This window comes from Hippocampus zosterae, chromosome 16, assembly GCF_025434085.1.
Source record: "Hippocampus zosterae strain Florida chromosome 16, ASM2543408v3, whole genome shotgun sequence".
NCBI lineage: Eukaryota > Metazoa > Chordata > Actinopteri > Syngnathiformes > Syngnathidae > Hippocampus > Hippocampus zosterae.
Genome location: NC_067466.1, coordinates 14,073,346 through 14,091,309, shown reverse-complemented (window position 1 = coordinate 14,091,309; position 17,964 = coordinate 14,073,346). Strand labels below are relative to the sequence as shown.

At 43.8% G+C, this 17,964-nt stretch overlaps 4 protein-coding genes across 7 annotated transcripts; all 4 read right to left on the bottom strand.

Moving 5' to 3' along the window:
• Nucleotides 1–11: 11 nt before the first annotated feature.
• On the bottom strand, nucleotides 12–7,953 carry LOC127588160 (zinc finger X-chromosomal protein). Of its 4 annotated transcripts, none has more exons than XM_052046759.1 (8): nucleotides 7,667–7,953; nucleotides 5,869–5,965; nucleotides 5,535–5,628; nucleotides 5,314–5,460; nucleotides 4,776–4,925; nucleotides 4,523–4,645; nucleotides 3,867–4,010; nucleotides 12–3,593 (listed from the first exon to the last, which is right to left on the bottom strand). In XM_052046759.1, the coding sequence occupies exons 2-8, from the start codon at nucleotides 5,929–5,931 to the stop codon at nucleotides 2,284–2,286; spliced, it is 2,031 nt and encodes a 676-aa protein (XP_051902719.1). In that variant the 5' UTR covers nucleotides 5,932–5,965; nucleotides 7,667–7,953; the 3' UTR covers nucleotides 12–2,283. The 4 variants fall into 4 exon arrangements, with proteins under 4 accessions (XP_051902719.1, XP_051902720.1, XP_051902718.1 ...); XM_052046760.1 differs by having other exon boundaries at nucleotides 5,314–5,442; XM_052046758.1 differs by having other exon boundaries at nucleotides 5,314–5,628.
• A 302-nt stretch (nucleotides 7,954–8,255) lies between these two features.
• Nucleotides 8,256–10,309, bottom strand: LOC127588181 (diamine acetyltransferase 1-like). The gene is made up of 6 exons (XM_052046795.1): nucleotides 10,103–10,309; nucleotides 9,975–10,026; nucleotides 9,798–9,881; nucleotides 9,228–9,329; nucleotides 9,069–9,109; nucleotides 8,256–8,991 (listed from the first exon to the last, which is right to left on the bottom strand). Exons 1-6 carry the CDS (start codon nucleotides 10,166–10,168, stop codon nucleotides 8,824–8,826), a joined length of 513 nt encoding a protein of 170 aa, XP_051902755.1. The 5' UTR covers nucleotides 10,169–10,309; the 3' UTR covers nucleotides 8,256–8,823.
• A 997-nt stretch (nucleotides 10,310–11,306) lies between these two features.
• prdx4 (peroxiredoxin 4) lies at nucleotides 11,307–13,934 on the bottom strand. The gene is made up of 7 exons (XM_052046794.1): nucleotides 13,625–13,934; nucleotides 12,721–12,838; nucleotides 12,513–12,629; nucleotides 11,976–12,098; nucleotides 11,761–11,891; nucleotides 11,578–11,612; nucleotides 11,307–11,400 (listed from the first exon to the last, which is right to left on the bottom strand). The coding sequence occupies exons 1-7, from the start codon at nucleotides 13,824–13,826 to the stop codon at nucleotides 11,350–11,352; spliced, it is 777 nt and encodes a 258-aa protein (XP_051902754.1). The 5' UTR covers nucleotides 13,827–13,934; the 3' UTR covers nucleotides 11,307–11,349.
• A 386-nt stretch (nucleotides 13,935–14,320) lies between these two features.
• On the bottom strand, nucleotides 14,321–17,943 carry LOC127588183 (pyruvate dehydrogenase E1 component subunit alpha, mitochondrial-like). Its single transcript, XM_052046797.1, has 11 exons — nucleotides 17,731–17,943; nucleotides 16,814–16,882; nucleotides 16,569–16,742; nucleotides 16,157–16,283; nucleotides 15,947–16,025; nucleotides 15,715–15,823; nucleotides 15,489–15,644; nucleotides 15,134–15,205; nucleotides 14,952–15,019; nucleotides 14,657–14,765; nucleotides 14,321–14,565 (listed from the first exon to the last, which is right to left on the bottom strand). The coding sequence occupies exons 1-11, from the start codon at nucleotides 17,782–17,784 to the stop codon at nucleotides 14,401–14,403; spliced, it is 1,182 nt and encodes a 393-aa protein (XP_051902757.1). The 5' UTR covers nucleotides 17,785–17,943; the 3' UTR covers nucleotides 14,321–14,400.
• Nucleotides 17,944–17,964: the final 21 nt, after the last annotated feature.

Sequence of the window (17,964 nt, the reverse complement as noted above, 5' to 3'; positions counted from 1 at the left end):
ACACAGCCCACTTTCATCAAGTGTTGACATCTACACGCTTTATACAGATTTGTATACAAAACAATAATTTACGTCCCATAGAAGTCTAGTTACTCAGAACTATACAACAACTTGTAAATGAAATAAATATAAAGACAAATCACAGGGTGGAGTGGGGGGGGAAAGAGGAAAAATGTAAAAACTACACCACAAGCACCTGTCTTCCGAAGTTGCTTCTAAAAACATTTACATTTTTTTCCCTTCTGGTAAGAGCAACGCGTGTTGAAAACAGAGAGTCCATTTATAGTTGGCGGCAATACATAGCATCCTCGATGGATATGAAGTGGGCCACCGTGAAGATGTTTTCTTAGCCTGCAGAGAATAGGCTATTTCTGCAAACGAATGCTCCGGTTTGCTCATAGACAACTTGACAACATTTTTTTTAAAAAGGCTTCTTCAGAAATAATTCATGATTCAAGACTATTTTGGCATTTTTAATTTACAGGGACTATTCTCTCTAGTGTGTGCAAAAAATAAAAAAACTGTCTGGTGAATGTTGCTTCCTGATTCGCGGCACTTTTCGATGCACAATGACTCAGGCGGGGTCACGAACTGGTGGCAATTGGGAGAATTTTCACTCAACTACGAATGTCCCAAGTTTCCCAATCTCAGAATGATTTGTTTGTTGCTCACCTGTGCGCTTTTCACATATAGCCTTAGCTATTTGTCACAACACACAGGGCCACTGTGATCCCGAAGTGGATGTTCCAGCATCAGGAAGCACACCAAATACTTGGAAGTCAATCACACATAATTGGCACACACCATTCGATAAATGCCTTTACCTTTGCCCAGGTGTCAAGCGCTACAGCAAACATGTTCCTAATCCACACAGCTCTGTTTCAGTACAACAGGACTCTCGGAGACAGACTTTACACTTGGCTTTGGAGACATGAAATGAGGACCTTTCTGATTGCAGTCTGCAAAATGAAAAAAGAAGCGCATCAAAAAAAAAAAAAACGGACATTTGCACTATCTGCCATGCAAGCTTCCCCACTCCTCAGCATGGAACATGCAGTAAAAAGTGCAAGTCTACATATAGAAGGTTGTGCCGCTCCCCAACGGCGTTGGTGTTATGTACATGTGTATACATGAAGGTGAGGCTGTAAAAGACAAGTACAGTGAACCCCCGCTTTATTGCGATGAGAATTCATGCCTCTGCTACATCGGGAATTTTTCAGCAATCGTTTGTGGGGGTTTTTTTGGTGGCGAGGTGGAAGTGCACCATTTGTTTGAGGGTATGCAATTACTGTTAACATCTACGTTAAATGTCAGCCGTGTATGGCGTTTCACGCTAACATCAAGATAGTGGAAAACAGGATTTGAATGACGATTTTAGCGTTTTATCATTTTGATGGCGCCGTAGTTGGCAGCCGTCTGCAAGAGCATTTTGGCCACGACATTCGTCGAAGGGAAATAAGCTGTGCCTGATGGTTGTGCCTTCTCGGCGCGCGTGTACCAGCACTTCTTCTGATGGGGAGGAATGTCGGCGCTATTTGACTGTCACCTCTCGACAGCCCCCGGGGTGCTTGTGTCTTTTGCGGCTGTAATGGTAAGCATTTTCACAGCCACGTTTTGTTCAGCGGAGATGTCGGCGATCTTGGACAGTCTGAGTTAGTACGGCTCGATGGATGCTGTAGCGTCGGCGTGGAGCGCGGATGAGTATTTGGACCTGAGAGTTGGCGCTTGGAATTTAAGCGGATTTAAACGGGACAGAGGTAAACCAATTCATTTTTTCCCCATCAATTGGAAGCTAGAGCTTCCTGTTTACTTTCAAACTTCATTTTGGTCATTTGATTTTATTTATACACATACTTAATTTCCCTAGAATGTGTCTAGATAAAGTTAGAAGTGCTGCGGACGCGTTTACACGTGTTTGGTATGAATCCGTGACGTTGTTGAAGTGAATGCTTAAAAGACTGCAAGTCAAACTATCTTTCATAATCGATGACTCGTTTGACATTATTTTACCGTAAACCTAATCTATAAAGGCAAACTATTTATGTATAATAAATCTTATTGTGTTGATTGTAATACAGATTAACAATTGATTGCTTGTTCGTTCAGAAAATAATAGGAGAACCCTGGAAAAAAAAAAGAAAAATCACAGATTTTCATCTCTTGGAATGCATTTATGCTCAAGGGGGGTTCACTGTAAAAAAAAAAGGGCAGGCTAAGTGCAGCAGACGCCCCACATAGTTTCACGCGAGTGTTGCAGTGCTGAGGGTTTGGTGGTCCGTCCCATCACTCTGCTTTCACCACGTCTTTGTGGTGGCGCAGGATATGCTGGTTCTTCTCAGATGGTCGCCGGAAGCCTTTCGAACAAATCTCGCAGCGGTGCGGGTAGTCCTTTGTGTGGATCGAAATCACGTGCCGCTTGAATCCCGACGCATCGCCCGTGCTGTAGTCGCAGTACTGGCACTGGTAGATTCTGCGCTCCTTTTGTCCTTTGCCGATAACGACCGTCACGCTGCTCGCTAAACTGGCTGCACTCACTCTAGTCGGCAGGCCGGAGCCGGAGGAGGCGCTCGGGGCTGACTTTTTGGGGGATGCGGCGGGAGAGTGCGTCTCTGTCCTCTTGGCCTCGCTCTTTTCGGGGGAGGCCTGCTGCTGTTCCTTGGTATGGACAGACAAGATATGGCGACTGAGGACAAAGGGGTCGGCGTTTTTGAAGTTGCAGTGTCGGCACTGGTGGAGTTTCTTGGTGCGATGTGCAACCGAGTGCTTCTTGAGCTCGGACGGTCGATGGAAGCCTTTGCCGCAAACGGCACATTTGTGCGGGTAGTCCTTGGTGTGCACGGATATGATGTGGCGTTTCAGGTCGCTGGAATTGGAACTTTTGTGGTCACAGTGGTCACAATGGTGGGTCTTATTTTCCTCGTGCGTCAGTTCGTGCTGGTTTAACTCCTCCTCCTCCGCAAATGTCTGGAAACAGCGCTCGCACTTGTATGGCATCTCCTTGCTATGCTTTGTCTTGATATGAGTCTTGAGGTTGGACGAGTCAGCTGACTTGTACTCGCAGTACATGCACGAGTAAGGTTTCTCGCCTGTATGCGTACGCATGTGTTTCTTCAACTCGGAGGGGTGACGGAAACCTTTCCCGCATTCCACACAGATGTGCGGGAAGCTTTTACTGTGAACGGCCAACAAGTGTCGGTTGAGCAGTCCTTGCTCAGCAGTTTCATACTCACAGAACTTGCACTTGTGCATCTTGGCGGGTGGCGGAGGAGGCGTCTGCTGACTCTTGGCCTCCCGTTGGTGGTGCTGCAGTCTGTGGGAGAACAGCGCCGCCTGCTGGTGGAACTCCTTGCCGCACATTTCGCACTCGAGGGGGGCCTTGCTGCTGAGGGCGTGCACCTCCATGTGGTTGTGGAGGCTGGCTTTCTTGTTGGTGGTGAAATCACAGTCTGTGCATTGGTACTTTTTTCGGGTCAAAACCTCCTGGTGATGATTCTTTGTGTGCCGCTTCAGGAATCCGCGTGATTTGAACTTTTTGCCACAAAGCATGCAGGGATACACTGTCAGAGGTTGACCGTAGGGACCGATGATGATGGCTGGCAAGGAGAAATAAGAGCAACATCAAGTACATTTTTGAATAAGCCGAGAGAAGCATTTAACTAGCTCTTTCTTGCGTATGAGTCTGGGTTAATCTACTTTGTGCCGCATTATCCCGACCCAGATATGGGAAAGATGAACACATTGGATTGGGCCTCTAAACATATGTAATGCGAGCGATTAAGTGAAAGAAAAATACAACAACACTGAAGTTTGTACAATTTGAATTTCAATGTGTCCCCAGAGCGACCATCTGCCGGGGTCAACTGTACCTGTTTGGACTTGTCGTGGTTCGAATCGCCGCTTGGTCTTGTTGCGCTGTCGGCCCATTTCGTCAACGCCGTCCGATTCGTCGATGTGCAGGAGCGCGCTTGCAGCTCCGTTCCTGTTTTCACAGCTCTCGCTATCCTCCACCTCTGTGAGGACAAAATCATGACTTCGATAACAAGAAATCAGTACAACTGGCATCTCACGTGCGGTTGATTCATTCACTTCCGGTATGGCTCGAAGATTTATAAAACCTCAGAAAGCCTAAGCGGTCACCCTTCAAAATGTAACAAACTCCTTTCACCTCAAACAAACTGCATCAGTCCCAAAACTACAAAAAAATGATTATGGGCATAGCAGATAGAATGATATTCATAACTGATTGTTGAAATCACCCATACTTGATCAAATTAAAGTATTAAAGGCTTTGTCATGAGGCTCTGTAACCTGTTTGGGCGAAACACAAAGCTATTACTCGGTTATATGGCAAGAGGTCACACCTCTTCTGCCATTTAGTGGAAGATCAGTGCATTGTTCTTCCTTTCATTACATGCCACTGGCACAGACAGAAGAAGAAATAAAATAAAGTAAAATAGCGAGAACGCTAAGGGAAGTGAGGTTTTCCCAGTCCTGCTAAGTTTGGTTGCACTAAATCACTCACCATGGTTTTCTTGGTGATGAGAATCGCCGACAGACATGTAAACCATCTTTTCTCGAATCGTTTGGCCCGAATCTGTCAGGGCTACATTCTCCATGTCCCCATCGCTGATGTCAACGGATTCTCCTGGAAGACAAAATAAAAAAAAATAAAACTAGACACGCAGCCTCTTCTTTGTTTGCGATGCATTTCGGAAAGACCGTCCATGGGTATACTTTTTTTGTTTGAATTGTCTGCTTTTCATACTTGCTCTTACCCATGTCATCCTCCCCAGAGTCCGCTTTGAAAATGTACACCTTTATCACTTCCTGTCCATCCTCATCCTTCTCCACTTCCTGGTCCTCCACTGCTCCCTCCACTGTTACCTCTGTCCCATCCTCAGACACCATTTTGCCAGCTTCATCCACTGGTGAGAGAGACAAAGAGATGCGTGGATAAAACAAATTTTCAAAAAATCATGGGGGCACTTTATTAGACCTTCTAACGTAATAGCTGGAGTGATGATAGTTTTTAAAATGAAAATGGAATATTTGGAAGCAGCACGAAAGATTTTCTAGGCACGGAGCCTCGCAAAAGATTCTGTTATAAACAAAGTGACTTGGGAAAAACAAGATCAAATTTATCAGCTGTATTCTTTTCTTATTTTCCATACAACAGTTTCCATTTTCCAGACCTGGAAAGGCGTAAAATCGACTTACATACATGAGTACGGACCCTGGATGCTGGCAGTTCTGATCTGAAAATCATTACATCATGACACCAAGCAAGATTATGACAACAAATAGTTGACTTACATGATATCATCAGATAATCGCCGCAGTTATCTTGGTCATCATCCTGCTGCTCAGGGTCCAGGCCGTCTTCGGGGATGTCACCCATGGCAACGCCTTCCTCCTCACCATCCAAGGCCATCACGCAGGTTTCTACAGCGACATCTTCATCTTCATCGCAGTGCACATACTCAGATACCACATCCTCAACTGCATCCTGGATGACTAGCTCGTCTGGGGCAAACCTGTGCACCGCCATGCCTTCACCCTCGCCCTCTGACACCAACAAAGTCTCTTGAAGCTCCACAACAAACTCCTGCCCGCCGGCACCACCCTCATCTGGAAGAAGCAGGATTACCCAGTTAGCCAGATAAGCATGCAGAGCATTCGTTTATTCAAAATAAAGATCCAGTGGACTGGATGGCTGACTGTCATGCATGCATCACCAGAAACTCTTAGGGTCAAAACTATATCTGGCTAAACTAAGAATCCTGCTTCTTCAAATACCCCAATACTCTCTACTATGACATCAACATCTGTCTGGCATAAACAAGCAGTCATACAAGCATGGCTCATTACCCGATCCGTGTAATATAATTTTAGGCTCTTCAGAAGGTATTGAAAGCCTGGTGACCTCCTCATCCATTGTCCTCGCACTGCATTTGTTACTGGAGCGCTGAAAACAAATGATAAAAGAAATTTAGTCTTCCACGCTATGGGTAAAAGTATCAAGGGATAATCCGTTCCCCGAAATTTGTTATTGAACCATTTCTTTCCATATGTTACAATGTCTTTGGGATTTTCTATGATATGGTGTTATGTACAGAAAACCCCAACTATACCACAGTTCAATGTTAGCATCAGCATGACAATTCAAATTTGAACGTAATACAGGGAAGTGTGAATTCAGCGCGCCTTCAGGAATAGTGCTGCAACATGCCGGGCAGCACTGATTCCGACTGGAAGAGATGCTGCGTAATTAAGAGCAAATAGCGGAGGCAGAGAAAGCACCCAAGTGAGGTTGAATTATCGTTGTCGTTCCCACAAACACAAACACATTGACTATATGCCTGGCTGTGAGGATCATAGTTTGCATGTGTTTCTTCCCTTCATGTGTTAAGAAGCAACTATGTGAAAGCTTACCAATACTGAAACGTTCATGCCGACTTCCATTAGCCCATCTATGGGATTTTGATGTGAAAATTTTGCATTAACTTAGCGGACCTTTGTAAGGTTTGGTTAAACAATTTGGTGATTACATATACAATGTTTAATTCAATTTTATTTTAGGAGTTAGTTAAACAGTATACTTTGACTGGGGTGACAAACAGCTTGAAGCAATCATGCCGTGTATCTTTTTCTGAGTATTGCGCAAGCCGAGTGAAAAAAAGCTACGTGAAAATTTGAAGGACCACTTTAAATGTGTATTCAAACTGGTTTTGCATGTGTTTATACATTCAAATGTTTACACATTCAGCACCAATCCATCTAAACCCTTTACAAGGCAACCAGCACCACCTTCCTGTGGTACTGTACATCTTTTTGCTCTCACTCTCCTCTACGCTTGCGGAGAGGGATGCAGAGGAGTAGTGATGAGGGATGCTGGGGTACCATCACCCCCCTCCCTCCCTAAATCCCGACAAAAGAGTAGGCTATGGTGTTAAGTACCTCAAAAATGTACACCAGCACAACGAAATAACCGAAGGCAAAAAAATAAAAGCATAATGTTGGACTGGCCACCGGAGAACAAGTGACTTACACACGTGAAACCGACTCTAAAACAGATTAATACAAAGCAGCTATGGAATAAAAGAGTAGCTATAGAACAGAGAGATGTTCGACATGTCGTGAGCAGCTTTTGGGAAAGGGAAACACACACACAAATGCACACCTTTGCCAAAGAGCATTTTTAATCACACCAGCATCCGCCATTTTGTTAGCTTCACGTACAAACGAACGCTAATTAAACTCGCGTATTAGAATGAACGAGTCAAAGTAGAGCACATAAACAACTCCGCCATTGAGGCTATGTCGCGCTTACGAAGTGTTGAAACAATACACGCGTGGCGGAAGACGTCACATTGGAAATAAATCCGCTTCTTTTTTCGAGCTAACTAGCTAGTTAGTTAGCACGCTAGCTAACAACACAGGCCCAAATTCTCGTTACAAATTGTGGCCTTTCTTCAGGCCTGGGCCTAAGAAGAAAAGGCCACACCGCTTCTTTTTGCGGCCTCTCGGTGGGAATTAATGAATAAATGAAAATGTCTCATGCATGCAATAATGATAATAATTCTGATAGAAAATAGATAACACACACGAGCAAATGCACACTTCGCAGTGCAGGCGGCCGCGTTACGAGCAACAAGGAGCCCCGTACCAGATGCAGCAGGGATGGCCTCCGTCCGCTCCTCGGCTTCCCAGGGCCGCTTGGTCCCCCCTCCCCTACTAGCCCAGACTCGGGCTCGATTCAATCGGGAATTTGGTGTTATTTGGGCGGGCCGGAGTGGAGTAGAAGAGGAGGGGTAGGGGGTTTATCTGGAGCTCCACTCAAATCAAGGCAGGGCTGCTGGAGCCTGATCTTGACATGCTAGTAGCCACCCGCACCTCCGAGCTCCGAGGCCGCCGTCAGCACGACACGTCACAGCCCGAGAGCGGCAGGAAAATGCGGAAGGGTTTGTTGTGGAAAGCACGCGGGTCGGTAGCAGACGAAAACAGGCCATAAACCCGCGACGACCCCTCATTTGTGGCTGTTATTTTAATGTGCAAAGACCACCGGGGAAGGCGACACTTGATGCTCCTTTGTTGTACACTTAGCCATAGAATTCGGAGCAGCAGGCGAATAGTTTCACAATTAAAAGTCAAACTATTGTCCCATTTGGGGCATCAGGGCGAATATAACGGGAAAAAAACATGGAGTAGTTTCTATTGGATTGGTGTGATCATGTCATCTGGGGGAAAAAAAACAATTGTTGTACCAGTTTTCCACACATTTTATTTTAACACAGTGGTTCTCAAACTTTTTGTATCAACAAGTGCTACTTAAAAACGACATTGCTTTCCGAGTTCGAAAGTAATGACCAACATTAAAAACAGTACCATAGTAGACCCAAGGGACCCACCAAGTCAAAGTCAATCAGCAGGGATTGGTAGTTATGCACTAAATTTATTCCATTATCTGATAATTAGGATGGGTGATAATTCACCATCAATCAATCTGGAAAATTATTGAAAGGAAAACAAATCTGGAAACTTTGCATGTCAGTTCAATTTGAATCTTTGAATACATTTCAATAAAACTCTTTCAAACAGTTGTATTTATTGCATGACAATTAAAAAAATAAACAGGATAAAACTTCTGCTGGTGTTTTTAATTTGTTTTCATTTACTCAAACATGCCTTCCCTTTTATTTCAATCATTTACTGGAGGTGTTCCAAAGGGAGTAGCGTTGACATAGCAGATTTGTAACTCATGTAGATGTACAGTATTCATCAAGTCTACCTGTAGAAAACAGAGCTGGATTAACCATTAAAGTTTTATTTGGTGGTCATTTTCAACAGCTCCCCCTTGTCAATGGCAAACAGGCGCCAACCTTCCTCGGAAGAAAGGTCAGCTGCCCCTCGTCTTTTGTAGAATTCAATAGACTTTGTGTTGTTTTCTGCCACAATGAAGTGCATGCTGCTGCATCGAGTCTTCACTGCCGTCTGTGGCAAGAAGTACACATTACATGAAGACTAATAGACACAAGAGATTGAAGGCGGCTGTTAACAGCGGTGTTTACCTCACTCAAGGCCTTCAGGATCTCTGAGCCGATGCCAAAACCTGACCAAACATCGAAATGACGACATCATTACAAATATTAATTAACAGACAGTGCCCGTTTCAACATTCTACAATGTTTTCTTGACATTCTTAACACACATAAGACAACAATCTTTACCCCGAAACTCTGGCATGACAAAGAAGTCCTCCAAGTACAGTAGCTTTCCAATCCAAGGATCATATGTGAAGTAGTACATGGCAAAGGCAATGACAGTGTGCCCTGGTGGATAACAGAAACAATATTTAATCAAGACAAATGTATTTATAGAGCCGTTTGTGAACAGAAAGATCTCAAAGGGCTTCATATGCCCACAGTTGACAAATATTAATGACATCCCCTGATCTTAACCCCCATGAAAACAAGGAACGACATCTGGGGTGAAATGAGAAAACCTTGAGAAGGTGCCGCAGATGGGGGTGGGGGGGGGGGGTGCCAGGATGACCAGGCTGCATTGGATGCCGAGTGGGCAACATATGACACGTAATATGATGTTGTATAACGTGAGCTCAAATTGTGTGAAAGTCAATTCAATCAGATGAAGCATTCCAGAAAGGCGCCTTCGGTGAAGTGGGCCAATGCGGAAATCTCCACAGATTCACCTTCTCGGGTGTGTTCAACCTCAGAGGCTCCACCCTTTAGATAAATTATTTCACAGTCTCGCTCCGAAAATGGCTTTATTGCTTTTACCTTCTGACGTTTGCTTTTCTTTTGGCACCTCAACAACCAAGCAGTGGTAGAATGGTTGATCTCCAAAGCCATCTTCAAGTAGGTCTACAAGAAGAATGCAGATGTTGTTGTTCTCATTTGCATGGATTTAAATATGATTACAGTCTTAACAATTACACATTTCGATAAAACAATGACCTTTCTCTGTCAGGATGACCTGCTCCTCCATCTCTTCAAATTTTGCAAGTTCCTACGAGGCAAAAAGAATCAAGAACAATGTTTAACTGGCACCACTTTCGGCAATTCAAGTGTTGTAACGGGCTTACCTTTATGAGTCGCAAGATATCGCACACATCGTTTGGTTGGGCCGTCCGTATGATAAAATTGTCCATTTTCTTTTTTTCCCCTTTTTGCCTTTGCTCACTATGCCTCTGAATGTGAATAAAAGCAAAATTTGTTTCTTCATCCGCTCCTCAGGAGTTGACCCCCCGATGAATCAGAACAAACAACATAAGACTGAGTTTTCTTCGCAGACTTCGCATGCTCCATATATAGACTTTGGAGTGTGCAAAACAAGGTTCCATATATGGGAATGACCGTCACTTCCTTGGCAGAGTACATGGGCCTTATCTTTGGAATGATGACGAAACTGCACCGTGATTATGCCCTAAAGGTAAACATTAATCAGACCAGTCAATTTGAACAGAATTTACAGTACCGCATACGTTCCACCAAACTTAGTGAGTTAACATATCACCTGCACTCCTTTATGGTTCCCGTAAATGTCAACAACCAGTAAACGCTCAGTTGACTTACATTGTTTTCCCAGATAACTGGGAATAAACAGATAATAAGCAACATTTTAATAACTGATACATTGCTGACATTGGTAAAATGTTTTATTGTTGAAATTAACTGCTAAATTAACAACACTCCCTACACGATGCCTACATAGGGTATATTCAAATAGGTTATAGTTATATCGACAATCATTTTTTTGCTTGTATATAACTTGGTCGGCAGCCTGGTGGTCGAGTGGTTAGTGCGTCAACCTCGGTGCAAGGTTCGATTCTAGCTCCGGTCCACCTTGTTGAGTTTGCATGTTCTCCACATGCCGGTGCGGGTTTTCTCCGGGCACTCCGGTTTCCTCCCACATTCCAAAAACATGCTTGGCTAACATTCTAAATTGTTCCTAGGTGTGAGTGTTAGCGCGGATGGATGTTCGTCTCTGCGTGCCCTGTTATTGGGTGGCAACCGGTTCAGGGTGTCCCCCGCCTACTGCTCGAAGACAGCTGGGATAGACTCAAGCACACCTTGTGAGGATAAAGTGGTTCAGAAAATGGATGGATGAAAGTAGTGATTCACTCTATCATTTTTGGCCGCCACCTAGTGTTTGAGCGTGGTAACGCTTTGTTGAGTAGAATACAATACAGTACAAATGATTCTTTCGAGTACATTCAAAGTCACTTACAAACTCTTTGGTTGATAAGAAATAAATTAATATCAGAAAAAGGGTTGACCAGACAAGAGTATTACCAAAAGATATTTTATTTTAATTTTCAAATGTATTCCATCAGTTCAGTTTATCAAAATACTTCAGTTTGCCTGAAGGGTCGGGAATGATCTGCAGAAAAGAAAAGGTCAAATTAAGGTCCAGGAAATAATTTCAATTTAAAATGATATTCAAATCTTTCAGTCTCACAAGTGAAGCAGGTATGTTTTAAAAGTGGGAGGACGATGTGCTGAATATTGTGAATGCATTGTAAATAACAGTTAGTGGCTATGGCTCAGTCATACTCACTGTGGCACTGCCTGGTTTCCATCCTGCTGGACACACTGAAAAAAAGCCGTTTCATTTCAGTTAGTGCTTGAGGATAACATCTGCAAGAATCACCTGATCCGCTAAAATACGGATGTCTGAAAGTTCAATACGAAATCCCCATGTGTTGACTTTTCATTTGTCAGTTAGGTGAGATCAGTGTACCTTCTCCGTGTTTGTCGGTGTACTGGAACGCTTGCACCAGCCGAAGCGTCTCATCCACAGATCGCCCAACTGGAAGATCGTTCATGGTGATCTGCCTCAAGACGCCTTTGTCGTCAATGATGAAGAGCCCCCTGAAACACATCAACAGAGACTCTTGAACATGAGGTATGGTGGTGTGAAAGGTAGAAACGGCGAAACTGGTTTGACGACCGCACCTCAGCGTGTGGCCCTGATCCTCCAGGTAGACTCCGTAGTCTTTGGAAATCTGGTGAGTGAGGTCAGACAAAAGAGGGATTTTCATTGGTCCAAGTCCTCCCTGCTTCCTGGCTGTATTGATCCTGGCCAAGAAAATGATTGGGAGCACAATTATTCTTTAAATTTGAATGTTTCACATGACAAAACAAACAAACAAATGGATATCGATATGGGGTCAAAAAGTGTAATCAATTAATATGTTGAAATGTATGTGGATCAGCTCCAAATTAAACATTTCTTTTTATTATTTAGCACACCGAGAGGGAAGAGGAATTCTGCATTTCAGGTTTGTCCATGAACAAAACTTAATTGTGGGTGGAAGAAGGTTGAAGGAATGCTGTCATTGCAAGGCTGATGGAACATTAACGTGACACCAATTTGTTGTAGCTCGTAAACATTCTATACTGCAAACCGTACAACCACTTTTAATCCAACCAGCCCGCACAGCTATAATTCTAATTTCCAGTTGCGGCTGTGATGAGATCATGTCAGGTTACCAGGCCAAGTGGGTGAACTGGGAATCCACCGAGCAGGCAACTACTTCCGTGTTGATGGCTTGAAACTCATGCACGCGATCACTGAAGGCGATGATTTCGGTTGGGCAGACAAACGTGCTGGGGGTGCAGAGACAAACGTAGAGCGGTTTCACTTCCCCGCTAAAGCCATGAAGTAATTAAAAAGTGACGTTTGTTTTCAATCACTCACAAGTCCAGAGGGTAGAAGAAAAAGACGAGGTATTTCCCTCTGTAGTCGGACAGCTTCAGCTCCTTGAATTCACCGTTGATGACAGCTGTTCCTTCCCAGTGTGGTGCGGCCTTTGAAACTGTAAGATAGTCGAAAGATGCCACTGTAGTTAGCGCAGATTGGACAGGCTGTCTTTGCATTATATTTAATTACATGTGGGCAAAGTGAATTTGTAATTGCATAATCCAAAATAAAGAAAATAATATTAGCTGAGTGTGTTCAATGCACTACATTTTTGCACTGTGATCGAGAGAGGAAAGTAATTTCATCTGCGCTGTATGTTGCACATAGAGGATATTTGACAATAAAAGCTGACTTGACTTTGATATTATAAATATTATACACACACACACACATTATTCATCTTGGCAGGACAGTTGCGCATGTATCATCATCAATAACAATAACTGTGTTCTAATCATATTTTGACTGAAAAAAAAATGCCAGTTGATCAATTGTAACAGTATCATTCAGCCCTACAATGAAGGAGCACCCAGTGTGTTCCTTTCGTTTTTAAACTGGAACATGTGTTCCAGTATCGTCCAACTCGTGTGTTTCTTTGCCAAGCTCCGTCATGGGTGGGCGGGTGAGGAGCGCAACATTTAAGAATGACGTGTCCTAAAAATGCACCGAGTCCTTCATTTCAAATCTGGCCGAGTGTCTATGTGCAATTTCCCACCATAACCTTAAAAGGAAAGAAACGGAACGATAATAAAGCGGGCTGCAGCTAGCTTTGTAACATTTCTGTTGTCCTGACTACTGCAGCAGGAGCGGCAGCGTGGCAGCACAACCAAGCGCTGCAAATGCACGATTTCATAAAAGGCTAATTACGTAGTTCGCAGGCGTCGGAACTCAGCGGACTCACTCTTGGCCTGGCTGAGGTGCAGGGAATGATCCGAAACGGGCACACGGGAAGCCTCCCCAGGATAGACGTGTCCTCCCGCATAGTTGTGACACTGAGCGTTCTTCCCCGGGGAGTCTTCTTGCGCGGAAGAGAATGTGACGAAGAGCAGCAAAGCGGCACAAAAGAGTTCCCTCTGCGTGTTGACGTGAACGGAGGTCTCCATCACGATGGTCCTTTGGGTGCACGTAGACACGGGCGCGCGAGCGTGGTTGCTAGTTGTGTTGTGAAGGATTTGGTCGAAATTGCAGACGCTCTTCGTCTTCAAGTACTACGGCAGTTTTCCGTTCTTTCTACCGCACTACTGCCACCTGCTGGAGAAAAATATATGCATTCATTCCCAACTATTTGAGGGACGGAAAATTTGCTTTGGATAGGTGTCAATTACTTGTGGATTTTTACTCATAGTGGCATGGGTTGGTTTATAGGCTCCTCAAATTGTATGAGTCACTTTAGCATTCCATTTCTTTGTTTTACAGAACAAGCTGCCAAACAAAAGTGCCAAATCCAGTGCTCATTTTGTCCAACTAAAAAATGCGGATATAATGAGTAAGGAATAAAAAGTGCTGTCCAAAAGTACAATCCATATTTCTCTCCCTTATGCTGATTTTTTTTTTATAATTCTTGCGGAGGTAAAATAACCAGCTCTTTTGATCTCAATGTATTCAGATGTGTTTATTAACTTGTTATGGGTCTCAGACAGGTCCATTTAGTTGCGATCTTTCTCAGCGCGTTCAACTTTAGCTCACAGACTTCAACTTGGTCGAGGGGTTGATGCCACGCACGTCTTGTGGCGCACAATTGCTGTAGATGTGGTTGCACAGTTCTTCTACTGGGGGTTCAGGGCTTTGGATGGCAAATTGTGTAGCTTCTTCAATATCCTTTTTGATTTGCTCGTCAATCTGCTACATGAAGCGGGACACAAGAAAGGCAAACTATTTCCAAAATATCTGCTACGCTCCCCTCTAGAATTAAAGACAGGACATAGTTAGTTACCCTCAGTTCTTTCGTGCTGGCCATGTTGTTGTTGATGATGAGAGCCTCAAATTGTGAGATGGGGTCTCTGTTTCTGCGGACCTCATCAACCTCCTCCGCTGAGCGATACCTGGGAGATAAGGAAGGACCCCGAGTGTATAACTCCAGTGGATACAGAAAGTCTGGACACCACTTTTCAAATGATCGCCCTTTGTGGTATCAACAAAATAAGAGCCATGGTCTGTGTTTACTCTCACCATTCCTGCACGGTGCTACCACCACTGAAAAAGTATGTATTCAATACTAAGATTTTTACCTGTCCTCATTGTCACCCGCATAGTGTGCAAAATAGCGATAGGTCTGTAGCTCCAAAATGATTGGACCCTAAGAAACACAGAGAAATTAAACATACTAATTAATTTGGCATGACATTTTAAATGTAAATTACACTGTCATCAAAAATTGGAAATATTAGGAATAAAAAGAATAATTTCTCACTTTCCCCGATCGACAGTGATCAGAAGCAAACCTGGTTGCCTCCCGAACGCAGAGGATGTCCATCCCGTCCGCCTGGAGACGCATCAATGGGTCAATGCAGGTTTCCAAGATCATGTATTTTTTAAATAGCCGTCAAAATTTATTCTCAGAGTCTTGTTATTCCCATTTCTTCAAAAAACATATATTCCATTCTATTATTTCCGATGTTGTTTTGATTTCCAAATTCCAAAAAGCAGAACAGACTGTGTTGGGCCTAAGAGGCTCCAAAAGATTGACCTTATCTCTCCGCATCATCGTTTAATGCTTGAAGTTGACCTTCATTTCGAAAAATTTGAGGAAGGCTCCAGAACTTTACCCTGAGCCCAGGAATGACGTCCCCTCTCGTGTAGAAGTTGGTATTCACGCTGCCTCGTTCCACCGGAGTACATAATGCGTATTTATTATTCTCGCAGACGAAAATGACGGGGAGCTTCCAAAGTGCCGCCATGTTCATGGTCTCAGCAACCTGTCCCTATTGAAAGGTTGGAGGTCAAGAGGTCAGGTGTTGATGAACAAACAAGACGCAGTGTGCGCACGTGTACCTGGTTGACTGCACCGTCACCATAGAGACAAACGGACAGCTCATCCGTCTTCTGGTACTTGCACGCCAGCGCCAGACCGGCACCCAGAGGAACCTGAGGAGAGCCCAAATCGAGTCACATTGATTGCACCAAACTAGGTAACGTTGGAGCACGTAACTGTCCCACCGATATCATGAACATTTTTTTTTATTAAAAAAAAATACGATCCTGATTATTAAATGAATTACTGTGTGCAGCGCAACCTCCGCAGAAGTTTTTGGAATACATGTGCATGGATCCCCCTCTGCCTTTTGATAGTCCCGTCTTTCGGCCTAAGCACAGTCCAAATGCGAGCGATTTCCAATCCATCCCAAAATCTCTCAAAATCTATACCTCAATATTCTCGCTAAAACATTTGAGTTCAAACATTGCATGTGCTCTCACGCGAGTTGTCAGAGCTTACCCGCAAGCTCGGCCATAATCGCCCGAAGAGAGCCACTCCTGGTGAATGCGAAGCCATGAGTACGGTAGCTAGTAATGAGGTGGTCAGTCGGTTTAATGGCTGCCTCAATCCCAACCGCGCACGCTTCCTGTTGGAAGGAAGCAACGCGAGTCATTCTTCGTCCTCTCGCGACTTTGACATTTGGCCGGAAGAATCTTTTTGCCATTTCTAGGTCACCAAGTCTTTTGCTTTTGAAAATTCCCACAACTCATCAAAATATTGCAAAAAAAAAAAAGTATGCGGTACACTGAAATAATGATGAAATAAATATTTTGTGGGTGATAATTCAGTGAAAGTTAATCATTTAATTTTTTTGTTCACAATGGATGGAATCACCACTCGAGAATCTTGATCCTTTTTATGTTTATGATACCTGGCCAGCATACAAGTGGCAGGCACCTTGGATGATCATCTCGTCAAACAGTTGTTTTGTCTTCAGCTCTAAACTCCGAATTGTCTGCATGGTGAGGTAGTACTGCAGCGCCTCATCGCGAGTCAGAAGCACTTGAGTGGAAGGTGCCTCATCCAATCGATGGACGTCACATTTCTACGGCAAAAGTAGAAGAGTGTCCTCAGCACGAAGCGCATATCGAGATATACGAAACGGTCCTACTACACCTTGATTTGAATGGTTGCCTGGGTTGTGAAGCTCGCAGATCTGAGCGCTGCTGTCCCCTGCAAGTCAAACTATCAACTCAAAGTACATTTACGATGTTTGACTGGTCAGCACATCCGCCCCACCGTGCAGAGGTGATGGGTTTGATCCAAATGTCTTCAGGCAGTAGGCGAGGTACACCCCATGAATTGGTTGCCAGCCAATCAGAACCATTCGCACCGAACGACAGTCTAGTGTTCAGTTAACATACCGTGCATGTTTTTTTGGAATGTGGGGGGAGGAACCAGAGTACCTGGCGAAAACCCAAGCAGGCACAGGAAAGCCACAGCCTGGAAATCAAACGCGGAACCTAAATGCTAAATCTACTTTTGAGGAATAAAAACTCAGTTTTGAGTAACACCTCGGCCTACTGCGCTGCTTTATTTTAATACTGCTCATTTTGGCTGTAGTTATTTAAACGTACTGGAAGTTTGAGAATTGCAGCAGGGGTTAAGCGAATAAGCACATGGTATGCTGCTACAACCAGACTATCGAGGGAAGGCCAATTACACTTTCAAATAGTATAAACAACAAAAGACCTCATCCTTATCTTGAGTGTGTCTGTCAGGTCGATGAAAAACAAAGTACACTTGCAAAAAAAAAATCTTAAGAGGATGTAATACGAGAGCTGTATCAATTATTCAGCCTTTGAAAAAAAAATGCTCATCCAACTGATGTCATTTAATAGCAGCGATTTTTATATAGTTGTAGCTTGGAGAAACGCACAACTTAAAAGTCGGTCTAGATATTTGAAAGTATTTTTAGTTGCTTTATTTAGGCGCACAAGATGGGCAAAATATTACAAAGCACCAGTTAGCATCTGCTTATCCTCCACAAATTAGAGCTAAATTCACACTGGGAAACGACAATGTATGCATACCTTTAGGCCAGCAAGTGTCCTCCGTGTTAGGATGCTCGAGAAAAAGAAAGCCATTGATCCTGCCCGACTCCTGATAGCAAACTTACTAGATTCTCAGACATACATTTTGTTCAGTTTACCGTAGTGGCACACCTTCAGTGGAAGGTACAAAGCCAACCGACCAGTTCTATTGTGACAGAGAACATTCTCACCTAATTGTGCAGATAACCTTAAATGGTGCGCATTCGATTGGTT

Excerpts from the sequence above, each read along its gene's own strand:
- prdx4 (XM_052046794.1), bottom strand. The coding sequence starts at position 13,826 with ATGGAGACCTCCGTTCACGTCAACACGCAGAGGGAACTCTTTTGTGCC. Across the intron at positions 12,099-12,512 it reads CAGTTCACCCACTTGGCCTG|GATCAATACAGCCAGGAAGC; the intron begins GTAACCTGACAT and ends TTTCTTGGCCAG. Across the intron at positions 11,401-11,577 it reads GGAAACCAGGCAGTGCCACA|ATCATTCCCGACCCTTCAGG; the intron begins GTGAGTATGACT and ends TCTTTTCTGCAG.
- LOC127588181 (XM_052046795.1), bottom strand. The coding sequence starts at position 10,168 with ATGGACAATTTTATCATACGGACGGCCCAACCAAACGATGTGTGCGAT. Across the intron at positions 10,027-10,102 it reads ATATCTTGCGACTCATAAAG|GAACTTGCAAAATTTGAAGA; the intron begins GTAAGCCCGTTA and ends TTTGCCTCGTAG. Across the intron at positions 9,882-9,974 it reads GGTCATCCTGACAGAGAAAG|ACCTACTTGAAGATGGCTTT; the intron begins GTCATTGTTTTA and ends TTCTTCTTGTAG.
- LOC127588183 (XM_052046797.1), bottom strand. The coding sequence starts at position 17,784 with ATGGCTTTCTTTTTCTCGAGCATCCTAACACGGAGGACACTTGCTGGC. Across the intron at positions 15,824-15,946 it reads TTCTGCGGAGGTTGCGCTGC|TTTGGGCTCTCCTCAGGTTC; the intron begins ACACAGTAATTC and ends AATGTGACTCGA. Across the intron at positions 15,206-15,488 it reads ACGTCATTCCTGGGCTCAGG|GCGGACGGGATGGACATCCT; the intron begins GTAAAGTTCTGG and ends ATGCGTCTCCAG.
- LOC127588160 (XM_052046758.1), bottom strand. The coding sequence starts at position 5,935 with ATGGATGAGGAGGTCACCAGGCTTTCAATACCTTCTGAAGAGCCTAAA. Across the intron at positions 4,926-5,313 it reads CGATTATCTGATGATATCAT|TGGATGAAGCTGGCAAAATG; the intron begins GTAAGTCAACTA and ends CTCTCTCACCAG. Across the intron at positions 4,646-4,775 it reads CTCTGGGGAGGATGACATGG|GAGAATCCGTTGACATCAGC; the intron begins GTAAGAGCAAGT and ends TTTGTCTTCCAG.